This window comes from Marmota flaviventris, chromosome 9 (genome assembly GCF_047511675.1).
Source record: "Marmota flaviventris isolate mMarFla1 chromosome 9, mMarFla1.hap1, whole genome shotgun sequence".
In the NCBI taxonomy this organism is placed as follows: Eukaryota; Metazoa; Chordata; class Mammalia; order Rodentia; family Sciuridae; genus Marmota; species Marmota flaviventris.
The window spans coordinates 91,566,989-91,583,607 of record NC_092506.1 but is presented as its reverse complement, the minus strand read 5'-3'; the positions used below and the strand labels follow the sequence as shown (position 1 = coordinate 91,583,607).

The window sequence follows — 16,619 nt, the reverse complement described above, 5'->3', positions numbered from 1 at the left end:
GATTTCCAAAGACAACATAAAGATAGAGAGTACAGTGAAAATCACTAAAAGCAATATTAAAGAGGTCTGGGAAGGGTGTATCAGCACTGGGAAATAATGCTCAAGATAATACTTCCTCCCTTTCCTCTTATTTTTCTAATCATTTGAATCATTTCATTAAAAATCTCATTAAGTCTATATTACTTCAGATCAAAAGTTTTGTTTGATTATATTTCAAAATTATTGAAATTATATCAGTGGCTTCTTTTATTAAAAACAATTTTAATAGTGACATATTTCATTGAATTTTAGTTTTAATATTTTAGTGCCTTCTTATTACTCATTATGGTTTTATTGTCAGTAACTATGCATAATTCTACATATAGAGAAATTAACAGCTGAAGAATATAAGCCTTAATGGAAGACTGGTGCTAATATTTAATGATGATGGAAAACACAAAAGTAGTAGCATATAACTGGTATGATTTGTGTGAAAATTTTTCTTTTTGCTTGCTATAACATTTGTAGGTGGATGTTCAGATAACTATTATGCACAGGTGGCAAGCTGGTTTCCTAATGCTGGTGGGTTAAAAAATATAAATGTATAAATAAAAAGGGATTAAAAAATAGGTGGGGGAGGGGTTTCCTTCAAATGGATGGAACCCATTCTTTTGAAAGAAAACTCCCCTCTTACCTTGGTCCTGGAGCTGGTTAGTTCTCCTCTGTCCTCCTCCTAGGGGAGAAATACCCAAAGTTAAACAATAATAGAACATGGTCTTGTATTAAAGTCAAGTTCAGTTCTGGCCAACCCTTTCCTCAGGTCTCACAAGACCCTACCAACTGTCTGATATACTGGGGCTTTCACAGAATTGAATTTTAAACCCGTTTTAAGGATTAAGCCAAAGGGGAATGAACATTAGCTTTGTAAAGGGGGAAAAATGTGTCTGCTTTTCAGTCATTTTGTCTTGTCAGAGAGCTCTTATAAATCAAAGATTGACTAAGAGCATGGAATTCAGGGAAGGGAATTGCTGGGTTAATTTTCATCAGCTGCAGTGAATAATGGAGGCTGTACCATGGGGAGCACCAAGAGTTTCCTAGGGAGCAGGAGGTGTGCTGTGGTGTTCTCTGCCAACCTCCCTGGTATGCTCCTGGTCTGTTGATAATAAAATGATGGTGCTACAAGCAACACCCTGTGTAAAATGGCACTTAATCTCATATGAACAATAATGATTGTAAAAATCTAAGAAATAAAGGCTTATTAGATGTAAATATTAGAAAAAAGTCTGAGAAATGGGTATTATTAGATACTAAGTGCTTTTTAATTTTTTCAAAACAGGGAATTACATATTAAATAAATATAAGATGTTTCCCCCTTCCCATCCAAGTACTAACCAGGCCCAACACTGCTTAGCTTCCAAGATCAGGCAAGTTCAGGGCAGTATGGCCATTATTAGATGACTTTCTTTTCCCCTTAATGTGTCTCTGGCTAACTGGGACTCCAGGTGTCATTGGAGAGAAACAGGAAGCACAGAGAAGGAAGTATGGATTTGGGAATTCAACACTAATGGCCCCAATACTATTTCCGTCACTCATTAGCTATCTGACCTGAGATTCAGTAGCAGCATTTGGCCAGATAAAGATAACGGCACCAACTTCAAGGAGTTTTGGAAGTCGAGTTAGAAATACATTCATATACATATGCTTGGTATTTGGTATTTGGTTATTAAATTTTGACTTTTTTTCATTTATGTAGTCTCTGACATGGTTTTATTTGACTTATCTTTTTTGAGATTAACCCCCAATTAACTGGGCTTAGAGTCAGTTCTTAGTTACCCTTTGGCATAATTTCAGAGAAGGTGGGTGACTGGCTCCCATATAAAATAAAATACCAGACAATCGATTGAATTCTGTGAGACGTGAAGGAGAGTGGAGACCGAGAGTGAACCTGAACCCATACAAGATCATGTGCTATTGTTATTTAACTTTGGGTAACTTATTAAAATTCTTCATCAAGTAAAATGACAGTAGGTGAGAAGATGGATGTGCTTTGGAACCTCGGTGTGTCCCAGTGTATTCCAGAGACATTAAAATGAGGGATGTTGTCATCATTATTCTAATGGCCATCATGAAAATGTGCAGGGAAAAAACACTACATGACAGGTTCTATGTTACACAATGACATCTTGTATCCATATGTTACTGTCACCATTTGTTTTGCATTAGATTAATACTATGATCTTTAGTCACCTTAAAGTTTCATGATATAATATGGTATAATAAAATTCCTATAACTATAATATACATATATTCCCTGTGTTCTTGTCTGGGAACTTTAATTTCATTCATTATCTTTAATGAATGTACTAAAATTGGCTACTTTGACAAACCAACCTTTTACCCACAAAATGCTATAAAATCCAAAAAATGTATATATAAGGAGAATTTCCTTTTTTTCTGAAATAAATACAACCAGAAATTGTAAAGTTATGCTTACAATGGGCAAAAGAATTAAATTGTGTTTATGGAACACCTACTTCATCTACGAAAGTCAATTATATGACAGTTTTAAAGGAAATATCCTTTTATTTAGAAATAAGCTGGGAATCTATGAATAAGAACAACTATAGGTATACTGCATAGATTGAGTAAAATTATAGTGGCTGTGCAATATTCATGCTCCAGGGCATAAACTGATTGCTATTCTTGATGAAGAGAAAAATGGAAAAAGGATTAAATAGTACTGAAGTTGTTAGGGTTATTATGATGTCCTTAAAAATCACCTTCCCAAGCATTTTACATTGAAATGCCACAGGATACAACATTACATCAATATCAGTTTTTATCATATCTAGATGTAGAAATACAAGCTTTGTTTTGAAAAAAATCAGAACAATTCCTTATATACTCATGTGCCTTACTTTTGCTGTTTTATCCCCCCTTTTAAATAATCCAATGAATTTTGTCAGGTTTGAACCTTGTCAACATATAATTTTAAATGTCTGCTATATAGGAGCACAAAACCTACATCTATTTGCAGCTCTGTTGGTTTACACAGAGAAGTGCTCTCCTTAAATATCTTTCCATTTCACAATGTAGTCTGCAATGAAAGTAGCTATTCAATAACAAAATGATTTATTTAATTCCAAAATCAGATGAGCTTCTATCAAGGTTCTGAGATTGAATTTTCTCACAGTCTGATTAAGTGTCCACACTCCAAAGAGGTATAAGAGAATTCTTAGGTTGTTCTGATAAATGTAGCCCAGGGTATACTTCAGAATTGCAATAGTCTCAAAGTAGGAAGAGAATACAGTGGTCACTATCACTATCTCCTTTCTCTGAGATGTGAGAATCTTTTCTGCTTTCACTTGGACAAGTCTGATTTTTGGGGATCCTAAGCCAATTTTCTCCACATTTATTGGAACCAGCTTTAATTGTTGTAAAATCTTTCTTTGTGCTAACCTGAAATCTATCTTTGTGAAAGTTCTTCAACTCAACAAGAATATTCAATTTTTAACATAAATTTGAAATTGGGAAAATCGACCTCTATGTGGGTATTTCCAATATGCCTTGAAATTGCCAGTGTTGTCAAAACTGTAGCAGGGAAGAATCACAGATAGTGTTTAGTAAGTTTTAAGAGTAAACTGTATTTTATATAAGAAATACTTTTCGTTGTTGTTGTTCTTTTCCTACAAGAGCACTGGAGAAAGTCAGAAGATCTTAGTTCTAACCTCAGCTGACAGTGGGCAAGTCACTTAACGTTTAATTTACAGTGTCTCTATGATAAAATGACATCATAAAAGAGTTAAATGGAGCAAGTTATAAAATATATGTGGAATTTGTTTGAAAAGTATAACATTATACTATTATTGTTAATGTTATATTTAAGAAATATAGTGCTGTAATTTTTAGTTTTCTATATATGATATTCTCATTGTATCATTTAGTAAAAAGTAACTTTTTTCTTTTTTTTCAGTCTATATTATTTGCTTTTTTACTCAGGGAGACAATCTGAGGTCAACTGTACTTGTATCCTATTTATGTTTACCTTTACTAGCTTCAAATTTAAGGTAAAGGTTAGGGTACTGTCTTAGGACTCTGAAACCTGCTTACATTTTAAATTTCTCTGTTTTTTTTTTTTTTTCTGCTAAAGACATTAGCAACATAAAGGAGTTGTACTTGCTGATAATGCTTTATGAGTATTTTTTTGTGGTTCTAGTTGTAAATTCCTGGAAAGAGGAGACACTGTGGACTGGGGAGCTGAAGATGCTTTTCTTGGTTACTATTGGAACTTTTGCCTATTACCATGTCAAAGGGGGAGATTCAGAAACTGCAGATCTTTCAGCACCATATATGAAATAACCAGAATTTTATAGCAGCAGAAATCCTATAGGTGGCTCCTGACAATTTTTATATCTTCTGTGAAGTGAAGCAACAAGGAAGAGAATCTGTATATTCTTTTATTTGCTTTAAAATCACAGAACTGTTTTTGTCACATTTGTTTGTTTAACTTGAATTTAATTCTTATTGCAGTTAACTCCCTCATATTTAATGCTTAGAGAAAAGATTGATTTTTTAACATTTCTGTAAGAATGTATTCATGGGTCAGTTTCTTCATTGAGCACTCAGAATTAAGAAGAAATGAAAGCCAAATAAAATCTAATTTATTTCAGCATGATAAGAATAAGACTTAGTATTGTCAATGGTATTTTAAAATCATAGATCTCTCCAACATTTCAGCATTGTACATACACTTAATGTTTTTGTGTCTTTAATTTTTCTTTATTGTTGAGTTGGGTGACATTAAAGGATGCATTTAAAGAGTTTCACAAGCATCTTGAAAGTATATTTCATTATATATATTTTAAAAGTGAACTTTATATTTTCAGAAAGTATGAAATCTGTCCATTTAAAAGAAAATATTTTCAATTATGAAAAAGATTTTATATTAAGGAGGATAAATAATGCATTAGTTCATGGTATATATGAATTTTGTTAGTGTAATTATTGTTTATAGAATATTCAGACAATTAAAATCATTCTTTTTCTGAACAGGCTCAGGACCCAGACTGAATAGTGATTTTCTAAGGTGTTGCTGGGGGGTATGCTGCTATATATTTGTGGCAAAGTTATCTCAGATATATGTTATTTCACTGTGAAAACAGAGCTATAAGACTGATTTGTGCATAGAACAATCTTTAAAATAAATGATCTATGGTTTCTTATTCTCAGCTAAATTAAACTTGAAGAGACATCATGAAGAGAATCATGACCATATTCTAATCCATTCTTTTAAGTGGATGTTGATTATTAGCATAAAACTTCTTTACAGCAGCACAGTATAGAATTCTACACTAAAGAGTAGATTGTATCTCCATAACAAAGTGGACTTTATAGTATTTTATAACAGGCATTTTGGAGTTTTATGGTAAACTTGATTGTCACTCCCTCCAAAGCCCTGTTTTAGTTTAGTGTGTGTGTGTGTGTGTGTGTGTGTGTGCGCGCGCGTGTGTACATAAAACATTCTCTATGTATCTAATTATTGAAAGCATCAAGAGCCCCTTCTACTATTCTTCAGTTTCTCCCCACTTTACCTCCACATTCTCAGCTGAGAGGTGGGAATTTACTTCAGCATGATTTGAATACTTCTCTTTTAGTCCCCATGAAACTATTTAGAGTTGTAAGAGTTATCTAAGAGTTACAATCTCTCTGAGCATCCTGTGCTGTCATCTTCCTGGCATACTTATGTTTAGGAAGGTGGCTCTTGAAGAATAGAATCCTACAGAAGAGATGTGCAAACAAGAGCAACGCAGAACTTGTCCTTGCACCTTTGCTCATGTTCTGAGGATAAATGAAGAACTACTCATAAAATAAATACAGATAACGGTGTAATTGTGAGTGTTTCCTAGCTATAGAAATCATGGTCCCATACCCTGAGATCCTATAGTGAAGAAAATTAACCTCAAACATTTTCTTTAGTTTTGTCTGTTTATTTTTGTTGTGCTGGGGATTGAATCCAGGCCTTTGTACATGCAGGGAAAACTCTGTACCACTGAGCTACTTCCCCACACTTATTTTCTTAAATAATTGAATTATTATTAAAGTGGTTCATGAGTGGCTTTGTAGTAGTTATCAAACGTCATATTATGCAGAGAAAAAAATAAAACACCTTCTTTCTTGGAGGATTTAAATCTTGTTCTGGAGAATTCCAAGAATGAGGAAATGAAAAGAAATTCAATAGCAAGGGAATACTATTGAAATCTGACATATTCAAATCTACTTTGACCACTTCTGAAGGCAAACAGGCACTGCCCTCCATACATGGATCTCCTGCATTTCTTAACTCCTTACCTTTAATCTGAATGCCTGCTCATAATGACATGGCATGCCTTAGTGTCCTTTCCTGTCATGGGAGTGCAGACCTCTTCTGCCTGCACACTTTGTCAATTCCTTGCCAGTTGAATCTGGGGATACTGAAAGCCTCAAATGGATAATTTCTCTGGCGCAGGACTTTTGTCCTCCAGCTAAGACTTAAATGTGAACAACAACATACCCATACAATATAAAAGCCGAAACAGTAGCTCCCACATACTGATATCTGCTGCTCTTCCTTTCTTCAAGCTTTAGGATTCCTGGTTCCATAAATTTCCCTTCCATTTCTTTCTCCTACCTCCCAATTTTTGTTAGACAATCCTTTCAGATGCTTTGCTTTGACTGACTGGATTTCTTTCTTTCTTTTTTTTCCTCATTAGGATGTCTTAGTTGTGCTTCTTTCTAGATCTTAGCATTGCCGGAAACCTCAGGGGGACTGTTTTTCCTCCATTGCTTTATAGCTTTAGTTCCAGAAAACTCATATCTGGGCTTCTGCCCATCAGTAGAGAAAGGGGATCCAAATTCACTGAAAGTTTCACACACTTGTTCTGTTCCCATGCCTCTTCTTAACCTGACTACTGTGTGTGTGTGTGTGTGTGTGTGTGTGTGTGGTGGAGAGGGGAGTGTGAATTGTATCTGGAGATTATTCCTTATGTGGAGATGATCTGTGATCTGTGAAGATCAGTGACATAATATGAAACCTGAATGGCTGCTTGTCATATACCAAGAAAATACTTAAATGTAATATTAATGTATGGGTAAATTCACCTAGAGATTGTTCAGCACACTTATTATTAATCATATTATGAGTTTTGATTTTAGAATGATTTTGTTTCCAAAATACAGTTGGCATGTGGAGGTCCAGGCCACTTAACCTGGTGGCTACAGGTTCTGCACTCATGTCAGGTGTATGCTGCCATGTTCAATTGTATGGGATACAGATATTCTTTGTGTGGAGATTCTTTACAATATTTGTCTATGAGGCAACTGCATGGATCAAAAGAACAACAGTTTGAAACTCTGACTTTTCTTAGAACCATCAGAATTAAGATCTAGTCTGAGATGGCTCATCAAATCAAGTTGTCAATATTTAAATAAGCTGCTAACTTTCTTTTATAGCAGTTTAATCTTATTAAATTTATCATTGTTGAAGTGATAGCAACTAAAATGGTGACAAACTTTCCATTTTCTCAGGAACATTGCTAAAGTAGAATTCTAAGAATAGTGGTGAAAAGAACAAGTGTTAAAAAAAAACAAAAACCACAACAAGTTTAAAAACTTTTCCACCTATTGTTGCAAAACATCCCCAAAGTGAACAATTTAAAAACTACATGATAAATTATCAGCTGGAAACTAGCAACCAAATATTGAATTATTTGTCAAAAGACAGAGTGAAAATCATTTCAGAATTTTAAAAAATCTAATGAGGAGGGCACAAATGTACAGTGCCTGGTTAGTCTAACACAATGTGGAAAAAAAAGTTTGTTTCCTCTTTATGAGGAGTTATGATTTTAGTCATTTTTTAATTATAGGAAAGAAGTAAATGAAAAAACTTGGAATTTTAAATGGTAATAGAAAGTTTTATGTTCCCTATTGTGTTCAGATTCTGAAAGGGAAGGTTGAAGTATACGGATCTTACTGTGCAATTATTTTCTCCTGGGACACATGTCCTATCGATACGTTTACCATGTGACATCTCAGTTTGTGAATGCAAAATACTTGGTGCCCACAATAAATATCAGCATCCCTAACAGCAAACTGAATAGTTATTTAACATAGTACCACAGGGAATTTTGTGTACATTTGTGTGTATGTTGAGAGGCGCAATTGACTTTTTTTCTGTTTGTCTAATCCTTAGCCTGAGAGACTATATTCAAAACATAATGAAATCACAAAAACAAAGTTAGCTGTAGCAACTTTTAATGTGGCACTAAGAAAAATGGCATTTCTTTCCTCAATGTTAATATAAAAAATTGTGTACTAACCTACTGCAATTCCTTCCCAGAAGACATATATAAGTTTATTCATTTGAGGTCAAGAGATGCTTAGTAATATTAAGTACTCAGCCTCACATTTCTATGATTTTAAGCTTTTCTATTATTATGGTGCATACTAATAATTGACTTATTTTTAATAATAATGAAAAAAGAATACTCTTCTCACATACACTGTCTAGCGAATTTCTTTTTTCTAAACCTTCTAAGTACTTCTGAACTTGTGACTTGGTATGTGTTACAGGTTTATATAAGAAAGTGGTTCCTTAGGATAATACACTTTTCATACATGAATTGGAATATTAATTTTAATACATCTACTCTATAAAATGCTCCAAAGTGGAGGAAATACCATTTGTCCTACGGAGAATTCTACTCATTGTGAAGCAGAACTAGACTTGGGCCAAGTATCTGCGAGGTCAGTGATTTTGTTAAATACTGAGAGAGGTGGTATTAGACTTGCCTTTCTTAGTACTTCCTCCCCCCTGCTGTGGTATTTTGTGAGGCAGGGAGCTGCCTGTTGCATAGGAACTGTGATAGGCCTGCTTTCAAAAGCTTAGCTCTTGTTGCCATGGGTGCCTGCAACTGGGCATTGCCAAGTCCAACTGGGCATCATATTCTCCAGAGCTCACCCAGTGATGCAAGTTTCATTCTAGCTATTTTCTATTGAAGCATCTTTTTTTTTTTCTTTTTCCTCCCTCTTTTTTTTTGCTGACACGATATTTGTCTTATTTTTAGACACAGTCCTACAAACATCTTTTCAGCAAGCAAATTTGTATGGGAATTATTTCTATTAAATGGTAAAAGTATAGAAGAGTACAGTATTTAAATTTGCTTTCAAATATAGGGGTCAAGTATATGAATTCTTATAAGGGCCAGCAGAAGTCTTCAGATAAGATCCACTGCCTTGTTCAATGGAGACACTTCTGATTCTAAATATCGTGAATCTCTTTAAAAGGAGTATTCTCATCTAATAGCAGCTTAGTCAGTAAATCTGTGTTAATCAAATTATGATTCACTCTTAACTACTTTTAGTAGGTTTGTTTATTGCATAGTAAAATCAATAGTATAGTAACTAGTGTAGTATGGTTAAAATATAGTAAAGTTGATAGTATTTTGATAATAAAGTATATATTTATTATAGTGTGTATCTATACTATAGTCAATTTATATAATAAAGTTGATAGTGTTGATAGAATTATTAGTAAAGTCAAAATAAATACAATTCTTCTTTCACTTAAATTTTATGTTTCATTACAATATCATCTGAAATGTATATTTTAAAACAACCTTTCACAATTTCTCAGCCAGAAGAAGTCTTTCACTATTCTTTTGGGTTGTCAAGGGTACTGGAGTAGGGAAGAGGAGGAAGACAGAGTATTGATTAAAGTATAAATAGTATTGTGAGTGTAGAAAAAAAAGATTCAGGAGAAATAAAAAGATTGATATACCTGATATTGTTCTGTCACCTAAAAATGGCAGAATTTACGTCAAAGTACAATAAACCAATAATTTCTGGGAATTGTCATTGGCCATCTAATGGATAGGTCAATTGATTTAATTCTCAGGTATATGGCCAGGTAATGCTCGTCTGAAATAGTCTATCTGAGAGCTCTGTATATCATTCTCCACCATAAAGATGTGTGATAGTCATCACTGTTGTGATATTTTTTCAGTCTAGTCACAAATATGCTGTAATGATCCTGACTGAATTTGTTTTAAAGTCTACAGTTAAGACCCAAGTCCTGATTTTCCATCCTGATTGAGTATCACATGCTTCCTTTTTCTGTGACATTTATTTTTAAGCATTTTGAACAGAAAGCAGGGATTGAAAACTTAAAACTCCCTAGACCAAAGGAACATTGCTAGTCATTTGTTGGCATTTTCTGGTTAAGCTTACATAGAAGAAACAATTACTATTTTTTCTTAAAGCCTTATGTTGCCTAATGAATCAAAACAGCAATCTGTGAAAAAGCCATCATTAATGACATTGAAATACACATGTCTGATCATATCCAGAGCAATTAACCTAAAGACCTGGTTAAGAAAAGATAGATCCTATAGGAGAAAAGACCTAAGTCTCTACTGAACTGAATAAGACAGAAGGCTTCAAAGACACTTGATACAGTTATGCCCTCTGGAACTTGTTCTGATGAATACAATTAATTTGAACTTGCTTCTACAAACTAAATAATTTATGCAGATGCCTGTTAGTTCATCTCTATATTAGTTTGTCTCTTTGAAACAAAACAATCCTAGTGGAATAAGAATGAGATTTAAATCTAGCAAGTCTTCTGCTTAGAGGGATGGGGGAGTGGGGAGGGAGGGGGCAAGGTGAACGCTGGTTAGCCTTCAGTGTCCTTCTAATGTTCTAAAAAATAGGGCAAAATAACTGTAGTATTGGCATGCAGGGGCCAGCTTGCTCAGGAAACTGTGGCATATATAAAACAAAGTGCATAAACAAACTCTCCATCCAGGAAGCCGAGTTTAACAATTGCCTCATTAACAAGATCCAGGCAAGGACAGGAAAAGAGGGGGAAGCCAATGGCTGATTATTAAACAGTTCTAGACAGATGAAGCCCTTCAGCATCTTCCCAAACAATCCCTGTAGTGTGGATTTGACAAAGTGGCACATTTAAGAGGGAACTCTCTTGCCATCAATGGCAGTCAGACACTCCGGTATCTTAGGGCCAATTTTAGTCCCTGGAGCTTGACTTTATCAGTACACACAAGACAGAGGACAAGGCAGCTACATCCACAGAGAATTAATTAAGAGCAAAAGAGACATCCAGTGAATGTAATCAATAGTCCTAACACTGATCTACATATCAACCACTGTCTCTTTCACCCCTTCTATTTTTTTTAAAAAAATATTTATGTTAAGGTGCTCTTGTGACTACTATTACAACAGAAATTTATTAGCTTACTCAACCTCATTGAAATTACATATTTTTCATACTGCATCATACAAAATATATCATCAAAGGCCAACTACCCTGATGCCAGTTTAGGTTTCTGAATGATTGAAACCTTTTTGGATAGAATTCTATTATGGATAATTTATTAGTTTGGCTTTCTCCCTGCACATTTTTCCAGTTTTGTATGGGATGTATGTTCAAATAAACCAGACTTCAGAATTGCCAAAGTTCACACCCAAATTTGTCTTTACTAACTTTTATCAATCTTCTTTTGAAAACCATTCCTTTCATAATATACCATAAAACCCCTATTAGTGATTACAGTGTTGCTTGCAAACACACAATATTGGTTTAATGCAACCCTTTTCAGTACTGGTATTTGTTTCTTATATCTCTCAACCCTTCCCCCACCCAATGCACATTTTAAAGTATTCTGTAGTTCCCCTTTTGAAATCAATGAAAACAATCATATGATGTTTATATTGCTTTCATTTGTGCTGGGCAATAGTATAAGTCTTATTACCTTCATTTTTGAATGGCTTACCAGAGACATCATTTTTCAAGACCAGGTTCTTGGTTAAGTCCTTTAGCAAACATTCTGATTTCCTCTTGAATCTGTGCTTTGTGTGCATCTCTCCTAAGCAGCACTGAGACCAGAGTAATCTGTCAGTCATCACTTGTGATGGGCTCTAGCCCCATCAATTCAACAGCAGCCTTTATTGCTTAAGGAAAATAGGAAATTCTGCCTCCTGGACATAAACATGTGAATTTTCTATGTCCAGGACCAAGAGGATAAAAAGGGCAGATTTAACCAATATTTCCATAAGAATGAAAGTCTCACTTTTACCCCACATGTGTAACACTTGACTCACGAAGCACATTTAAGGGGCTTCTCTATAAACATTTTTTGTATTGTCATTGGATCTAATTTTACAGATCTTACTTACACCACACTCCCTTTAAAATAGGTGGGAGTGTGACTTGAGTAAGCACCATAAAACCAGAGCCTGTTTTTCCCTGATCTTGGTTGCTTTTATAAATAGATGTGGTTTTAAACTTAGCACCAATGTAATCTCAAGATAATATAAAATAGAATGACACCATAATAAATGAAACATCAAAATGGAAAAAAAATATAGTTGGCTGGCAAGAAGCCAATTTCTTCTTAGTCAGAAACTAGAGGCCAGGCAATGTGTTTAAAAAAAAATAATGATAAAATGTAGAGTTATTACTGACACAATGACAGTGTAGATTTGGGTGGCCAAAAAAAAATGTTGATGAGATTTAGAAGTATATGCTACCCCTGTTTTAGGCCCACTGGAAACAGCTAGTGTTCAACCAGTTTGGTTTTTATATGGCCTTCAAAGGTTTATATCAACTAGATTATTCTAAAATTAAGAAAAAAAATTTACCTGATTGTTGACCAAAAAATATGAAATGGAGAAAAAGAAAATAAAACAAACAAACATACCATGTTTACACACAAAACAAAATAATTCTTTCAGGGACATCAGGGAAGGTGGAATACTATAACAACACATGTTATATTGTTATACTATTCCACCCACCTTAATGAGGAACCCTTGGGCGTTGCTACTCCATAGCCTTTCGAATCCAGATTTCCTCCCACTTTCATCGTGTCACATGGCTTTCGCTGCTCAATGTATTCATTCATAGTGGACTCCAGGAGAAAGGCAAATTTGCCCTTGGATTTGCGGACACGAGCCACTCCCTCAGCTGTAGTCCTAGTGAACACTGATGGCTCTGCTGATCGCATGTAGGTCCACATCTTTTCATACACTGCTATTTTTGATCTCTGGAGGAAATTAAAATAAAATTAAATACAGGAAAGAAGGGAACAACATGTTAAAATTGATCGAAGGAAAAAGAATGATAAAGCCCTTTAGTATCTTCCCATTGCCCTCTAATTTGCTATACAGTAACATAATAGTAAGGTTATTCTTTCACTATTGGAAAAATATCATTTGAAACTATTTAAGGAAATCACTGAAATGACAAATATTCAAAAATAATATTTTAAGAGGCCTGTACCTCCTGCCATAATAAAAAATTACTATACTCAATTATTTTTAAATACCAACTTATTATTCATCTTAAACATACAAGGCCATGAACAGCAATGAACATTTAAAATCATGTTTTATATCACAGTCATGATAAACTTGAAAAAGACCAGACTGATCTAGTCCTTTTATCTTGACAGAACTCCTTTTAATATTATATCTGAATTAAAACCAATAAGGATAGTTATTTTATTTTTATCTTTCTTCATACCTCAAAGTAAGACATACATAAATGTATGGGTCATATCAAGTCAGTAATTGAACATCAAAGAAAGAAGAGAAATCTGCTATAGTATAAAAAGCAAATATCTACAACATACGAATCAAATTCTAGTTTAGTCAAAACATTTTTTTAGACATTGTCTGACAAAATCTCCAGATAGAATATACATCAAACTTTAAGGAGAAGTGATTCCTGTTTTCCTGCTTTGTGTTTTGATGAGTCATTCTCATATCCTGACTCCAGCCAAGAAACATTTATTTCTATAAATTACTTCTGTCTACCTGAGCTCCGGCTACTTAATTTACCCAGGTCCTTTTATTAGAATCTGCATTGACATATTTTTTTTTTCATTCACACATACATTTTTAATGTGAAATTATACCCAAATGAACTCAAATGTCTTTCAAACATACATTTAGTAAGATACAAAGTCTAACTCCATTTGATGTTTGATAATAGGATAATGCACACAAACTTTTATGATTACATTTTTTTCAATAACAAGTGCAAAAATTTTGTATCTGGATCTAAATAAAAAAAAAGTAATTGAGACTTCATTTAGATTTCATGTGTGAGGCATAACTGTAAATAATAAACACATTTATTTATATTAATATTCCTTTGTTTACCAAATATAGAATCTGATAAAGAAGCAGTTCTTCTTATCCTGAATAGCAAATTTAGGGATACATGTATTTGGGCAAAAGCAAATTATTCAGGTGGACAAAGAAAAAAACTGATAAAAGTGGGATTCAAAGTTTTGACTTTCTAAGATGGGAAACTAGTAATCAATAAACCTAAATAATAAGCAAAACAAGGATTGACTCAAATATTTGAACCAAAGCAAAGTATATTCAAACACTGATAAATGTCAAATGGAAAATAGACATGCTGAGTTGTTCTGTGAAATAGTTTTATGCTACAAACACTTGAAAATATCCCATAATGTGGATTGTGGGGTCTGTGTGTATGTGTGTGTGTGTGTGTGTGTATGTGTGTGTGTATGTGTGTGTGTGTGTGTGTATGTTTAGGTGTTTGACAGGTTAATTCTGGTGGGAAATTCTCATGTTAGGAAATTCTAAGTCAACATGTCAATTCAGTTGCAAATATTCTATGTGCATCCCAGATAGAGGAGTTCTGGGGTTCAAACCCAGCCACAGGATCCATTAAGCCACATTGGTAGGCCTCATTCAGCCTTTCTTTAAAACTAGAGTTCTGCTCCAGAGAATGATCTCTTTCATTTTATAATTAATTCTGAAAAATACAAACTCCATGGATCACATAATAGAGATTGTCCTCATATATTTACTCTGATGATTCCAAAATCAGACAAATGTTGGTAAACAACATCCTTTAGACATATGATCACTTTTTTAAAAATATAACTTCAGAGTTTCACCTCAAAAGGTACAGGTCTCCACATATACTGTAAACCCTACTATGTATAATACATTAAAAACAGAAGAAATAAAATCAGTGAATTGTTTTAATTGAAATATTTTTTGAACATTTTAAGAAATCAGAAACCTGCCATTTATTTGGCAATGTTCCAGTTCCAGTTAAGTAGCATATTAAAGGAACAGGATAGTTAAATTAAACTAGCCTAGCAAAATGGGAAAAAATATTCTTAGGGCTTAGGACTTTTAGTTCACTGATAATTTTTGATAGTCCATTCTTATAATGCCAATGTGAATAAAATTACTGCTGCTTTTGTTTAAGTAAATTGAATTATGTATACTTAAATGAGAAAGAATTGAACTCAAACTTTTTTTTTCTTTGTGGTACTGGGGATTGAACCCAGTGGTGTTTTACCATTGAGCCACATCCCCCAGTCCTTTATATATTTCAAATTTTGAGATAGTGTCTTGCCAAGTTTCCCAGGCTGGCTTCAAACTTCAGATCCTACTGCCTCAGCCTCCAGAGTTGCTAACATCACAGGCATGCAATACCATGCCTGGCTTGATTCGATCTCTTTAAAATCAAGAAAAGGAAGAATCTGTAGAACAGTTGTGCTAAATTTGGGAGGTCTCAGGTACAATAGAAACTGTAAAATACAGACTGTCAGTGAAAAAAATTAGGAAGATGCAAGCAACTTTCTTTGGGTGGGGGAACAGCCCATTTGTCACCATGTTAATATTCAGGAATTCTGATTCTGATTTAAAGGGACATGATGCAGATAAGACCAGGTACATGGTAAAAGAATGAGGGGAAATCAAGAGGCAAAGAACTGGAAATGGCATGCATCACACTGCTTTTTTTGTGACTGAAAGAGAATGTTTGTTGCAGGGTTAAAACAAGCAAATATTTATAAATTTGATGAGAAAGGCTAAGATGAGGAAATTTTTGCAGACTCAGTAAGCTCATAAATACAATGAAAATGGAACTTTTAATTTACTTAAATTTTCCACTGTAGCATGTACTTTAAGGTCAGGCATGGGGAGTAAATATGCTGTTAGGTAATAAGCAAAGATAATTTGAGAGTTTTTTTTTTTTTTTTTGTAATTAGGAAATTAAGCTTGGGTCTATTTGTCTCATCACTATTGTAAAAAATACTTAGGAAGCTATCTGATTTAAAGCATTATTTTATTGTTTAAAACAATTCTTGGAGTTTAAAAAATGTGCTATCCTTTTAATTTCTCAAAAATTAAGTGTTTTTTGCTTGGTACATTTGTAATCTCAGTGGCTTGGGAGACTGAGGCAGAAGGATTGAAAGTTCAAAGCCAGTCTCAGCAACTTACCAAGGCCCTAAGCAACTGAGAGAGACCCTGTCTCAAAATAAAAAATAAAAAGTGCTGGGGATATGGCTTAGGGATTGAGAGCCTCTGGTTTAAATCCCTGGTACAAAAATAGATAAATAAAAATATTTTTCCATACCTTATTTTAATAGAAAATATGTATAAATATAATGCATTACAGTTAATGGTCACGTTTCTATCAGGTGGATTGCTTTCCCCTTCTTGTAGCTTATGCAGCAAGACTGGTATTCTAGTGATAGCTCATCAGTAGTAATTTGATAACATTATAAATCTTGAGATAGTAATCTACCCCACTT

The 16,619-nt window shown here is 34.0% G+C and overlaps 1 protein-coding gene across 2 annotated transcripts in view; it reads right to left on the bottom strand.

Annotated features, from left to right (window-relative positions):
• The window catches only part of Gria4 (glutamate ionotropic receptor AMPA type subunit 4), a 354,313-nt gene that overhangs the window by 24,127 nt on the left and 313,567 nt on the right, over positions 1-16,619 (bottom strand). For both annotated transcript variants that reach the window (XM_027930549.2, XM_027930548.2), the window contains exon 13: positions 12,829-13,076. In XM_027930549.2, the coding sequence (XP_027786350.1) occupies positions 12,829-13,076 (248 nt within the window). The remainder of the gene's footprint in view (positions 1-12,828; positions 13,077-16,619) is intronic.